General features: G+C 41.5%; 1 protein-coding gene across 1 annotated transcript in view; it reads left to right on the top strand.

The window, feature by feature from the left end:
- The first annotated feature begins 2,354 nt into the window (after positions 1-2,354).
- The window catches only part of TLK1 (tousled like kinase 1), a 164,695-nt gene continuing 151,955 nt past the window's right edge, over positions 2,355-15,094 (top strand). Inside the window, exon 1 of the mRNA XM_060106244.1 lies at positions 2,355-2,999. Within this exon, the coding sequence (XP_059962227.1) occupies positions 2,861-2,999 (139 nt within the window). The 5' untranslated portion in view covers positions 2,355-2,860. The remainder of the gene's footprint in view (positions 3,000-15,094) is intronic.

Raw genomic sequence — 15,094 nt, 5'->3', positions numbered from 1 at the left:
AGGCTCTGGGGAGGGTTGGGAGGAAGATAACCTACTATCAAATCTCTTTGGTTGGGTTTTGTTTACTACTCTCGAGAGGAGCTGAGCTCCATATAAAGTCTTGGAATTGGTAGAGGCTTTAGAGATCACCTAGTGACTCTAACCTCTTTTTCATAGATGAGGAAATTGAATCGAGAAGGATTGTTACCTGCTGAGACTAGTACCCAGGCCTCTTGACTTCCTTCCTGTCCTGTGCTCTTTTCACCACAATCAGCTGACTAAGCTTACTCTTTTAAAATACTGAAAGAGCATACAGTTGCCTATTACCTATCATATAGGAATTCTTGTTTTGCCTTAGGGTGAATGTGCTTTGGTATAAAAATCTAATGGTAAGGTTCTAGATATGTATCCAAGAGAGAGGAAGGCATATGTCCACACAAAGACTTGTACACAAATGTTCATTCTAGCATTATTCATAATAGCCAAAAAGTGGAAACAATGCAAATGTCCATCAACAGGTGAATGGATAAACAAAGTGCGGTATAGTTACACAACGGAATACTCAGCAATAAAAAGAAATGAACTACTGATAAATGCAACAATGTAGATGAATCTCAAAATAATTATGTTGAGTAAAAGAAGCCAGACAAAAGTGTACAAACCTAACGATTCCATTTATCTAAAGTTCTGGAAAATGCAAGCTAATCTAAGTGACAGAAAGCATATCTGTGGTTACTTGGGAATGGGGGTGTAGGGGAAGAGGAACCACAAAGGGTTAGAGGAAATTTTGGAGGCTGATGGATATATTCACTATCTTGATTTTATAAATGGTTTCAGGGTTGTATACACATCAAAACTTATCAAGTTGTACAGTTTAAATATGTGTAGTTTATTGTATGTTAATTATACCTCGCTAAAGTTGTTTAGGGGACTTCCCTGGTGGTCCAGTGGGTAAGACTCCTGTGTTCCCAATGCAAGGGGCCCCGGTTTCCATCCCTGGTCAGGGAACTAGATCCTGCATGCATGCCACAACTAAGAGCCGCGTGCTGCAGTGAAAATCCCGCGTGCAGCAACTAAGACCCGGAGCAGCCTAAATAGATAAATAATTAATTAAAAAAAATAAAAATTGTTTAATTTGTGAGATGTCCCTCTTAAGTTTGAAAAGAACATTACTAAAAACTCACTGAAGAATCTGAAGCATAAGAAAACTAAAATTACCTCTGGAGATAACTGACAACCAAGGTTCTATTCTAGTATGATAGTTTATCTGAACAAAACATTACTATGAGAAATGCAAAGTCATAAAAATAAAAAATAGAAATGACATTTTTGTCCCCCTGCATGCCATTTCCTCGTGCCAGTACACTTGCTGTATATAATAATTTTTAGTGTTCTATTCAATTTGGTTTTTTAAAGAGAGCAATTGCCTTGTATTTTTCCTGAACTATTAGACAGCTCCTTTATGTACAAGATGCCCAATCCCTTATGTGATGTGTCTGTCCGTGTGTGGGTGTGTAGAAAGTTACACTGTACCTATAAATTTCAGCAAATGCTGCAATTTGCTTTAGGATTTTGTAGTCAGGGCTCAGCAGCGGCCCTGGAACTTTCTAGAAACCATGCCCTTTTCTACAAGATGAACCCTGGATAGTTTCCCTAAATATGTGAATTCGGTGATCAAAATTTTCTTAGATTTTCCACCTACTGTTTTAAAACAAAGAGCTGCTAGACCACACATGCAGCGCAGAACACCGGTAAACATTTTCTTTTTTGGAAAACATTCATAAAGTTTTATTTCCATCCCCCCCAACTTATTTTCTTAGCTCTTTTATTCGATAATCACTCCCATTCGGTAGACGGGGAGAGGCACACCGGTTTTTTTGCACAGTACAGAGGGGCAAGAAAGACGCAACTCTCAACTTTTCAGTTCCATTTTGAGAAATGATCACATCGAACTCCTGAGAAACGACAGCCCAGTGAGAGCAGAAGCATTTCTCTCCAGGCGGGGTGTGGGTCGGAAGCCAAGCGCGCTTCCGCGAGAGAGAGGGGGAGTCAGGTGGCAGCGGATCGGGCGCGGGAGCCAGTGCAGCGCGGCGGGGGCGCGTGCGGGGTGCGCCTCCCTCCGGCCGGCTCGGGGAGGCCACCCCCGCGCACGCCAGTCGGTCGGCCGGGCTCCCGCGCAGCGCTGCTACCCGCTGGTGAACCAGCAGCACCCGGCGCCCGCGTCTCCTCCCTCGCGCGCTCGTTCCCTCCCCAGCCCCCCCGCCCCCAACCCCTGGCAGTCCCTCCCCCAAGCCTGCTCCCGCGGCTGCCGCCGCCGCCGCCGCCGCTACCGGAGGCGCAGGAGCCTCGCGATAGTGTTTGCATAGGCGGCGCGTGACGCCGCCGCCGCCTGTAACTGATGCAGAGGTTACCCCGCCGCCTCAGCCGCCACCCACCACCCGCCGCCGCCGCCGCCACCCGGGCGACGCCGGGGGCCGACGCACTGCAGAGGTGCCGGCAGGTTCCGCCCGCGGAAGTCTTCTCGGCCGGCGCAGCCCGCGCTCCGCCCGCTCTCCGACCCCGGCCCCAGCGGGCGCCCCCTCGACACCTCCGCCGCCGCGCTCCTTCCCTCTGCCTCTTCCCCGGCGCGCCCGCCGGCTCCCTCACTTCTCCCCCTTTTCCTCCTCCCCGTCCCCTCTCCTCCCCTCACCTCTACCCTCCCCACCTCCCCCCTTCTCGGTTTCCTCCCCCATCCCCTTGAATCTCCCCTCCCTGCCCTCGCTCTCTCGCTCGCCCTCAGCGCGGCCCCCGCCATGACGGAGGCGGGTGCGGGTGCCGGTGCCGTTGCCGTTGCCGCCGCTGCCGTCGCAGGGGGGGAGTCGGGTTCCCAGAAAGTAGCTTGATGAGTGTCCAAAGTAGCAGTGGAAGTTTGGAGGGGCCGCCATCTTGGTCCCAGCTCTCCACGTCTCCAACCCCGGGCTCGGCGACGGCGGCCAGGTCCCTGCTGAATCACACGCCGCCATCCGGGAGGCCCAGGGAAGGTAAGCGCCGTCGCGCCCGCGCCCGCTCGCGGGCCTCCCCTCCTGCGCCGCGGCCCCCGCGCCCCCGCGTCTCCTTCCTCCGACCCCGGGGTGGGGGAGGGGGCGAGGTGGACTCGAGGCCTCCCGGCTCCGGGAAGGTAGTGCTCCGTGTGTGGGTGGTGGTTCGCGGGTGGCTGAGAAGACCGACGAGGGGGTGCGCGCTGGAGGGGCCGGAGCGAGGCGCGGCGCACAGACTCGCCTGGGCTTCCTAAGAGCCAGTCCTGCTGGGATGGGAAGCCTGACCCCGGACGCGAGCCCCTTTCTGCTCCATTTGCTAGTACACTCAGCACTCTTAACCTCCTGGCCTCGGGTCTCTGGTGGATTTTCCCTCTTGGTGAAGCATTCATCCTCGAGCCCCCTCCCCTTCCCTCGCGCACTCCTCCCCTAGAGGCGGTCCCCGCTCTGCGAGCTTTGCTGCCCAGGACCTGGAGGATGCCTCTCGTTTGCAGGGTCTCTGCCCTTTGGGGAGAGCCTCTGAAATTATCAAAGCCGACTTTGATCCCTTGCCTTGGCCCCCTAGAGCAGTTTAAACGACAGACTGATTCGTGGGCAGGCTTTTAAAACCATCCCTCCAGATGGTTGCAACTTTGCTTCGCCATCATCTCCTGCGTGTTTGTGCGTTCTCTCTCTACTGCAAGTAGGCTACTGTTCTTTGACAGGGTCGTGGGTTTTGTGGGAAATATCTGCGTAAAGGTTACTGCAAACACGCACCAGATCGGTTACAATTGTTTTCTAAGTTTTCTGGCTTCTTGCATGCAAGTGTGCTGCCACCAGATGTAGCAGTTACACAGCTAGTAAGACACCGGAGTGCTTTTGACTAAAATTTCAACTTGCTGTATTTAACTTTAAGTATACGACATAAAATGAAATTTGGGAGAATTATGGGGGAAGAATAAATGTGCGTAGAATCACGTTTAACGCTCTTTTGTCTGGAAAACGTTTAGCGGTATTCATCAGCAATTGGTAAATGGGTTGTTCACGGCCGGTTGTGTCACACAGGGAGATTGTAGCCACATTTTCAAAAAAAACGTCTGGAAGTCCAGTAGTCTAGTGAATCCTTTAAAGATACCAGGAGCTTTGATTTATACAGGAGTCGGTGGGATTAATTTATCTTGAAAATATCTGTCAATATTTACGACTCAGAGCCTTGACATTTGTTAATCAAGTGGTTTGTGCCCTGAATCCAGTGGTTCAGGCACAGCATTCTTTGTCATTTTGTTCCTGTGAGCATGTGTGAAAGTGACAATAGGCTCAAAGATTGGTATGAATTTGCTCTGGAAAATTCAGGGGAAGGTTTGATTTATGGCATCCATTAAGCATGCTGAATACATTGACATGACATTTCCCCTTTCCATCTCACCCCCAACCCTGAGTTCTGATTATTAGAAGGTAAAAGTTTATTTATTGACTCACTCAAATTTAGTACACCTGGTGATTTTTCTTTTTGCAGTTGAAAATTTGTAAATGAATGTTTTAAAACCTATTTTGTAAACAGAGCAGTTGGTGCTTTTAGCATGCTTTTACTTTTGTCTGTACTTTCATTAAGATACTTAATGATAGTGTTAGGAGGGATAGTGTAATGAGTGATAGTAAATGATGGTCTTGGGAAAGACTCTCTTTTAAGGCTATACCTTTTTCATTCATTTCTTAAATATTTGCTGAGCCATTTCTGTGAGCTAAGCACTGTGCTAGATACTGAGGGCATAGTGTTGAATTGCTCATCTATAACATCTGTAATTAATGATTTGGGGGCTGAAAAATCTAGATTTTGAGTTTCTGAGGTTACTTCAACTCTAGTTAAAAAACTTTCATACTATTCTGAAATTTTCCTGATGTTTTAAATTTTTCAGGGGTTGGAATAATTTAGCTTGACCCTCCAAATAACCAGAAATTTTGTCCAGCAGTTTGGATTTTTATGTAGCCTGAATAGTGAGTCTCTATTTACTAATGAAATAACAGGACATGCTTTTGTGGAAGTTATACTTCACACCCAAGTACCTGTATGGTGACAGTGGTACATTGATTTTTTTGACCAACCAGGAAGTAAGTTAAAACTGTTAATTCTCTCTAGGATTATATATATTCATCTTGAAGCTATAGTTTCAGATTTCACTAATGCTAATAGGAATTGCATATATGAAGCCCTAGGTATCAAGATGGAAACATTTTCTTTTGAGTGTGATCCCAGTTTTTATTTTAACAAGTGCTTTGCATCTTTTCCAAGTAACATTCGTATGTTGTGTAATTGATGTAAATTGAGAGCTTTAATTGCTGGTGACTGATAGATAGTAAGAACCATTACTATTAATGGAACTTGAGTGTATGTATCAAGGAGAGAATAAACTCTGTTTCATGAAAAATTGAGCCAATTAAATTTAATATATAATAGAAAATTTTAAACTTAAAAGAGATACACATATGTATATGTATATATATAAAGTTACATATGTGATGAACTCCTTTTAAGCAAACTTTACTTTGAAAATGGGCTATTTTCAAAGTTGTTCCATAAGTATCTTATCTATAAGCCTAACTCATAAGATTTAGGAATTTATATGATATAGTGTAGACTTCTTTCTTCCCTCGGAGTCCCAAAGCTCTTCCTTTATCAATCTTAAAATTCTCTGAGGTGCTCAGCAGTGTAGCTCTAGATTTCACATTGGGTCTTTTAAACCTGTGGCTAAATTCTCTATCCCACTTTATCTTCTAATCTGTGAATAAGGATGTAGGAAGTTAGGAAATTAAATTTTCAAATAAGGTCAGGTTTGTTTGCCGAGGCCGAGGAACCTGGTGTGTGTACTGGCTAGATGAGCAGGTGTTTTTTTTGCGTATCAGTACATAGGTACTTTTTTTTTTTTTTTTTTTTTTTTTTTGCGGTACACGGGCCTCTCACTGTTGTGGCCTCTCCCATTGCGGAGCACAGGCTCCGGACGCGCAGACTCGGCGGCCATGGCTCACGGGCCCAGCCGCTCCGCGGCATGTGGGATTCTCCCCGGACCGGGTCACGAACCCGTGTCCCCTGCATCGGCAGGTGGACTCTCAACCACTGTGCCACCAGGGAAGCCCCATAGGTACTTTTGAATGGGTTACTGCTAAGAGTCAAATAAATGGTTATACAAAAGACTTGGCTTTTCTGTTTCATCTTGCCAGATATGAATAATTTGCTTTACTTTTATATAAATAACGAAAGTAGTTTGGTCAAAAAGATAATATCGCAGTTTAGATAAACTTGCTCTCTGTTTCCATATTTACAGACTGCATCCTTTAGACAGAAGAGTTAAAGTATTTGACTCCAGATGATTGAGTAATACCTGTAGGGAGATGTGAACAGTTAAGTATACCAGATGGCCCTTTAATTTCTTGAAGTCACCTGCCGGAGCAAGACAGGGTTGTATGTTTAAGGATTCTAGCTCATGGATATATAGATATATGGTAGGTGCCTCCCTTACAGAGGCATATGTACGTATTAGAGGAGAGAGGGAAATCCAAGATAGTTAGAAGTCGGGGAATCTGCCCCTGAGAAATAGGCTGTGCTTTAGCCTTTTTGGTCTCAGGACCCCTTTACTCCCTTAAAAATTATTGAGGAAGAGATTTTGTTTATGTGGGTTATGTCTATTGATATTTACTATATTTGAAATGAAATATCTTCAAAAATATTTATCTAAAAATAACAATCTGATTACATGTTAACAAATTTTATTTATTTATTTATTTATTTATTTATTTATTTATTTATTTATTTATTTATGCTGTATGCGGGCCTCTCACTGCTGTGGCCTCTTCCGCCGCGGAGCACAGGCTCTGGACGCGCAGGCTCAGCAGCCATGGCTCACGGGCCCTGCCGCTCTGCGGCACGTGGGATCTTCCTGGACCGGGGCACGAACCGGTGTCTCCTGCATCGGCAGGCGGACTCTCAACCACTGCTCCACCAGGGAAGCCCTAAATTTTAAAATGAAGATAAATATTCTAAAACAACAACTTTAGTGAGGGGACTTCCCTGGTAGCACAGTGGTTAAGAATCCCCCTGTCAATTCAGAGGACACCGGTTTGACCCCTGATCCGGGAATATCCCACATACTGCAGAGCAACTAAGCCCGTGCGCCACAACTACTGAGCCTGCACTCAATGAGAGCCTGCATTGAACCTGCACTCAATGATAAGCCCACGCACCGCAACTAGAGAAAGTCTGCGCACGGCAACGAAGACCCAATGCAGCCAAAAATTAAAACAAAACACGCTTCAGTGAGGCTGATGGCATTGTTTTATATTTTTACAAATCACTTTAATTTCTGGCTTACTAGAAGACAGCTGGATTTTCTTCTTTCAATCTGTTGAGATATATATATATATATATATATTTTTTTTTTTTTTTTTTTTTTTTTTTGCGGTACGCGGGCCTCTCACTGTAGTGGCCTCTCCCGTTGCGGAGCACAGGCTCCGGACGCGCAGGCTCAGCGGCCATGGCTCACGGGCCTAGCCGCTCCGCGGCATGTGGGATCTTCCTGGACCGGGGCACAAACCCGTGTCCCCTGCATCGGCAGGCAGACTCTCAACCACTGCGCCACCAGGGAAGCCCAAAATAATTATTTTAATAGTCTTTTTGGGAGTTATTCTTTGATATTACACCAAAATTCGACAAGTGGCAGTTTTTTTTAAAGGTACTTGTGATGTGGAAGTACATTTTATCCCGGAAGTGTCTTCAGTACCCACAAGAAATCTGTGGACCATACATTTAGACTAAAGAAGAGACTAAATGGTGGGAAAAAGTATAGCTGTTTTCAGGCATTTCAAACACATAAATTGAAGAGAGAATGTGTTCATTATGCTGTTATAGAAGATGGACCAGCAGGTGAAAGTTAGGAAGGCACAGAATGAATTCAGTATAACTTTTTGACAAGAATGTAAAAACTGTATAACTGCTAGACTTGGCCAGCAATGAACTGCTTTAAAGAATTTAAAGCAAACTGCGGAGACTTTTTTGGGGAAGCTAGAGATAAATTCTGTAGATTCTTATTTTGTGTGCTATTAGATTAAGTGACTTAAGGTCAGTTAAAAATTGCAAACATTCTGTGATTCTTTGAAAATTCGTAAATATAGTTAAACTGTACTTACATATCCATGAATGTTTTTGAATATTCTCTTAAGTCAGTAGCATGAAACTATCATTGACTTTATTACTCTTTTGCATTTTTATCGTGCTTTTCCTCTGAGGATTTTTCTGTATTTTCTGGAATCAACACTGTCAGTCTTCCTGAAATCCTGATGAATTCCCTGTGAAATATAATAAGCTTTGAAGACATTTTAGGGAATCAGATGCTGCTTACGATACAGTTTAGTAGAGTCGTCATATACTTGGGCACAGAATTTTAGGATGCTGTGGGGGGCTGATTTTCATTTCAGAAAGAGAAACTGTCAGCAGTCTGTATAGTCTTTCATTTGTAATTGTGTATGTGATTTCAGAAGTAATGTGCTTAATCTAATGGTTTTAAAGCTAGAGAGTCTGAAAAAAGGATGCATGAAGGCAAAGCATTTAAATTGGTCTCTCTTGAATTTAAAAATGCATATTAAATAAAACCAGAACATAAAGTGAAGAATTTAAATTCTCATCTTATTGAGAGAATTATGCATGTACTAGCTATCATTACCTATAGCAATTCATATTTTAATTTAATATGGAACATAATCTCTTCTGTGAGATGTATTGAAAGGTTAGATTTTAGGTGCTGGGAAGTCAAGGTTAAACTCCTGTAACTTTCTTGGGGTCAACTTAGGTGTAGTAAGTGACACAGCTTGAGACTTCATGTATTTCTTGCGTTTAGACTTAAAGCACATTTTCTATAGAAGAGCCATAGGATTAAGTCATTTAGTTTAATAAACTCCTTCATGCTCTTTAATAATTTCCAGAAATCTTAGAATAATTTAGAGGAATGGTGACGTAGGAGAAGAAGTATGGTAGAGAAGAGAAAGTGCATTGATAATTGGAATCCAAGTGTAGTCCCAGTTTTGCCATTACCTAGCTGGGTGACTTTGGGCAAGTTGCTTATCTCTCTGCTTCAGTTTCATAAAATGAGAATTACAGAGCTGAGAGGGACCTTGGAAGCAAATGAATCCAAACCTCTCATTTTACAGATGAGGAAACTTAGATAATTTGCCCAGGCTTTTACTGTAGGAGAGGTGGGACCAAGATTCAGTTTTCTGACTTCCAACTTAGTGCTTTCTCCATTATACTTTGTGGCTCCTTTTCATCTGTAAAATGAGGGAGTTGAATTCAAAGCCTTCAGAGTTCTCTAACAGCTCAAAAATATTACTAATTTGACATTAGTGCTAATTATAATTTACTGGAGGAAAGTTTGTGGCTTTTATTTATTGGTGAAAGAAATGTTTCTTGAGGAAGCAATGTGACCTTTTCAAGGTTATGTTATAATTTGTTAAGAGAAGATACTCATCTTCGTTATTACCAAAAGATTTTTAAGTTTATTTATGAGCATGGTAAGCAGTAGTGTGCTAGGTGATCTTTTTAATGATCTACATTCTAAAATACTGTTAAGAATATATTAAAAGCTGTGTAAATTACATAAATAATAATGTGGTGCCCTGAAGTGAAGCAACTAGGTGATTGTTCCTCAGAAATTATTTCTGGGGTGTTTACCCCTGAGTTAGATGCCTCTGCTCCTTAGTGTCATATAGGATTGTCTGTTTCATAGCACCTTTGACATACTACCTTTTATTATAGTTTTATTTTTTTGTGTACTAGACAGAAAGGTCTTGAATTCAGAGACTGTTTTGTTCATTTCCATATTCTCAGTGCATAGTAGGATGTCCTCTGTAGCAGGGGTCCCCAAATCCCCGGGAGACCGCTACAGCTGCGGTCTGCGGCCTGTTAGGGACCTGTTAGGGACCGGGCTGCATAGCAGGAGGTGAGTGGCATCAAGTGAGCAAAGCTTCATCTGCTGCTCCCCATCGCTTGCATTACCGCCTGAACCATTTCCCACCCCTGTCTGTGGAAAAATTGTCTTCCACAAAACCGGTCCCTGGTGCCAAAAGGTTGGGGACTGCTGCTCTATAGAGGTGGCACCTAACGAAAAGTTTTGTTGAAGATCTGTTAAAGCTTTTTTTTTTTTTTAAACAGAGTGATTATATACTTTTTTTTTTTTTTTCTTGCGGTACGCGGGCCTCTCACTGTTGTGGCCTCTCCCGTTGCGGAGCACAGGCTCCGGACGCGCAGGCTCAGCGGCCATGGCTCACAGGCCCAGCCGCTCCACGGCATGTGGGATCTTCCCGGACCGGGGCATGAACCCGTGTCCCCTGCATCGGCAGGCGGACTCTCAACCACTGCGCCACCAGGGAAGCCCCTTGATTATATACTTAATATGCACGTATTTCAGACCCAGGGAGATACTCATTTTAGTAATTCATAGGCAAGTTATATTTTAGAGAGTGATAATGGATAACAATAATAGCTAAAGTTTATTGTTTGTACATGTTAATTCATTTAATTCTCATAACTCTGTGAGGTATATGCAATTATCATTCTCATTTTACAGATGAGGAACCAAAGCACAGAGAAGTAAAGAAACTTGCCCAGTATGACACAGAGTAGTAAATGTTAGGGCTGAGATTGATTTGAATCAAGTCTGCATTTTAACCACTGGGATATATTGCGTAAGATATGGAAATTTAGTTTTGGGTAATTTCTTAGTTTTTCCTTAACATATTTTAATTTACTAATCAGTCTTTTAAGCTCATTCAATTTACTGGTAAACTTTGTTATTATTATTTTTTTGCATGAGTTTTGTATGTATGAGGAGATAAGATTAAAAAAAAGAAAAATCCAAAACCAATTTGTACAGATCTTAAGTTTCATGGAAAACGTTAGAGGTATACTAATGAAAAATCTTACCTTCATGTTTAATAATTAAATTGGGATGCCATTTATCTTAATATTTTGACCTCATAAGCTCACCACAGCAATAACAAATTAGAATTTGAATGGAGAATTTTTGACTGTCCATATAGGAATAGTCCACTTATTGTGGAGGGTTTTAACCTGGTGCATGAGGCTCTGAACAAAATTGAGATGCTTTAGTGGCAGATGTTTGAGTTTTATTAGTATTCAATATGGCAGGGAAAGAAGCTTGAAGCTTAATCTGATTCATCTTATAAGAAGTATTTTTTAAAACACTTAAAGCTTTAATTACCTTATTGCATACAAAACAGATCCCTTGGTAACATGTATTATTTAGTGTATCTAATGAGAGGAAGAATTTGAAAGGGTTGATAGGAATTCAAAGCATGATGTAGAAAGATGCAGATTTGAAATAGGTGGTAGGTTGTGAAACTTAAATCTTCTCAATGTGGCTTCACTATTAGGTTTGAAATTTTGTGAATTTCACGAAGACAGGTACCTCTATTTAAGTTAAAATGCTTGTATGCTACAAAGATGCAGTACAAAGCCAAATATGAGTGGTTTTGGGGGCTGACATAATATTTGTTCTCCTTCATTTATATGGATTATTAAGAGTTCGTTCTGTTCATAAATTTGTACCTTTCCCTGGAAACTAGTTTAGTTGGAGAAATGACTTCTAGGTTTAAATTAAGCTTTAACCTGGTACTTGCTGGTATTGTGTTAAGTGTCATACATTGTGATTTCATAATTCCACACTTGACACTATGTATGTGCTTCTTGTCTGATGGTGAATATGGTGCCTCTGGAGAAGGTCAGGGGGATTTGTATGAGGCCAATCAGATTCATCCTGTCTTTCATGAGACCTGAGGCATGTTTCTTTTTTTTTTTTTTTTTTTGACAAATAGGGTATTTTTGCTTTTTTAAAAACATAGTTTTTCCTTTTTCTGTGCACAGATTTTTAAAAACATCAGTGAAGTTACATGGTTTAGTTAACTTTGTATATATTTTTGCTTATCTCATTTATTTGAAAGATACATATACTTATTAATGGTAGGACTTGTTCTAGGCACTTTGTAAATAGTAAATCATTTACTTCTAACAGTCATGAAGTAGGTACTATTGTATCCCTATTTTACAGATGAGGAAGTTGAGCCACAGAGAGATTAACTAACCCAAGGACACATAGCGAATATGTAGCAGAGTCAGGATTCAGACTAGGCTCCTGAGTGCATGCTCTTAACAGTTATACTATTCTGTTAGCATTATTCCACTGAATTTTAACCACAGGGATACTGAATGGATGTACTATAATTTACTTAGTTAACCATTCTTCTTTTGGTAGTGTGTTAGTCATGATTCCTTTGCTTACCTGTGATAAAAACTTAACACAAGCTTTGGTAAGTTAAAAAAGGAATTTACTGGTTCATGTAACTGGGAATTGTATGCGTGGAGGAGGATGGAATGGCTCTGGAAACAGCTTAGATCCAACATCTCAAATAATGTCACTGAGCCTCTTTGACTCCATTTCTGGGTTCTTCTAGCCTATTGCTTTTGGAGCTCAGTCACATACCTTTGGCTTAGCAACCACACTTGGCAGGCAAAACTTTTTCCTAATGTCCACATGTCACTTCTGGGTTGATGATGATGTATTATGATTGTCAATTCCTTAACCAATCACTGGTACCTGGGAGATGTACAGCAAGGTAGCCACTATGGCTGTAGGTAGAGTGAGTTGGGGAATCCACAGAAAGCCATGATTGACAGACCGCTGAAGGTCACACAAATTAGGTGAGTGGTAGTTTTCCTGAGGAATGGATGGATCATGGTGAACAAAAACATCTTAACTACCATAGTTAGTTATTTAGTTTTTTTTTTCTTTTTACTTTTACTTTTTGGCTACAATAGATATTGATGTAATATCTCTGAGTAAAAGCTCCCCCACCCCCCGAAGAGGATTCCCAGTGATGGAATTATCAGGGCAAAAAATATAAAAACAATTAAAGGCTTTTGATAACTATTGCCAAATTATTATTTGAAGAATTGTGTTCCACTCATATAGCAGCAGTGCATGAGATAGGCTTTTTATTTTATTTTATTTTTGCGGTATGCGGGCCTCTCACTGCTGCGGCCTCTCCCGTTGCGGAGCACAGGCTCCGGACGCGCAGGCTCAGCGGCCATGGCTCACGGGCCCAGCCGCTCCGCGGCATGTGGGATCCTCCCGGACCGGGGCACGAACCCGTGTCCCCTGCATCGGCAGGCGGACTCTCAACCACTGCGCCACCAGGGAAGCCTAGGCATGTATTTTTGAACCAGGCGGGGTTCACCTCATCCTAGGAATTACTGGGCTTAAACATTATTAACACAGTGCCTTGCAGTTAACCAAAGGGTTGCGATCTTCATACTGAACATGTATCTAATCCAGTTTATCAAATGCTTTATTATATTTTCTCCGGGCATTTCTCTCACTATTTAAAAATTTTTTATTTTATAGTTTTAAACAACAAACCCAACAGGTTAATGAATGGCAGTCCTTGGCAAGCTCTTGGCCCCCTACTCCTCTTTCCTATCAGTGTCTCCTACTTCTCTGACCTAGTTGACAGCATTATACTTAGTTTTTTATACTTAGATATTGGTACCTTATGTTAGAAGCATTATTATGTAGAAGTAGTTACAAGCACATATTTGTTAGACCCGGATATCAGTTTAGGTTTTGCCACTTACTGTAGTAAGTTACTTAACCTCTCCATGCATCTGTAGATTTTCTTTCTTTTTTTTTTTTTTTAAATGCTTTTTTTTTTTGGCCGTGTGCCTTTCTGGATCTTGGTTCCCCGACTAGGAATCAAATCCGTGCCCCCTGCAGTGGAAGCGTGGAGTATTAACCACTGGACTGCCAGGGAATTCCTAGGTTTTCTTGATTGTAGGATGGGATAAGAAATAGTAACTATTTCATAAGGTTGTGAGAATTAAACGAGAAATTTGTGGCGTGTTAACCAATCAGTATGTGTTAACTGTTACTATTATATTTAGATACAAGGATGCTTTAGAATTAAACATTTTTTCTTCGTTTCAATGTCAAGAATAGGGAACAAGTACCATCTGGATTAAGATCCTTATGACCAGAGTACACTTGACATACATACATATATTATCTCCCTGGCTCTTTGAAGAATTCTAGCAGGGTTGTGTATGACAGAGGCAGATTTCAAGTGATAATCATAATTGTTAGTCTCATTTCTTTTCACTATATAATATTGTGGTATTTATTATACATACAATTTTTCTTCCTTTGATTTATTTCTTTATTTTACATTTTAAGGATTTGCTTTACTGGGCAAAAGGGCATGAATTTTTTTAATGTCATTTAATGTGTATTGTCACTATTGTTTTCCTTATGGGATAACCAGGATTTTAAAATCTGTTTTTGCTTCTCAGAAGTGAATCAATTGTCAGAGCTTTAGAGTTTTATAGAAACGTTATTGGCATAGTTTGTTTATTAATTCAGCGAGTATTTTTGGGCCTGGAGCATAGCACTGGGTAAACAAAGGTATGTAAGATATAGTCCTTGTCTCCTAGGAGCTTGGCCAGAGTCTAGTGAGGAAGACTACAATTCATAGCATGTAATTTATACTTAAAAAAAAAAAACCCACTGTGGGTCAGATAAAACAATTTGTGATGCCAGTTTCAACTTCTGATATAAACAGAATTATTATATAATGTGGTTGTAGCATAGCCTATATCAAGGTGTTATATTCATTGGCCATTTGGTTGCTAGAAAAAAACTTTAGCAAAACAAATTTATTATTAGAAGGATATAGGGCTGAGTATCTCTTAGAACCTATTTAGGTCTCAAGGGGACTGAACTAGAAACTGGAAATTCAGGAACCACAGTAGCACTATTCTCCTGTGGATCATAGAGCAACCCTCTCCAGTGCTGTGAAGGAAAGTTTTTTAAAAAGGAAAAGTGGGAAGGAAGGAAATTGTATTTCTGTCAATAGGTATGAACAGAGTATTCCCTAGAGAAGGGAATTAGACAGTTTTCCTCCAGTTTAACTATTAAATGTTATCATTTTGTTTCAGTTGGTATGTCTTGATTGCTAGTGAGATTGAACTTAAACTTAATATTTATATCAAAAGCCCAGTCTTTAAAAAA

The sequence above is a fragment of the Mesoplodon densirostris genome, chromosome 8 (genome assembly GCF_025265405.1).
Source record: "Mesoplodon densirostris isolate mMesDen1 chromosome 8, mMesDen1 primary haplotype, whole genome shotgun sequence".
Taxonomy (NCBI): domain Eukaryota; kingdom Metazoa; phylum Chordata; class Mammalia; order Artiodactyla; family Ziphiidae; genus Mesoplodon; species Mesoplodon densirostris.
This window is presented reverse-complemented; position numbering and strand designations above follow the sequence as displayed.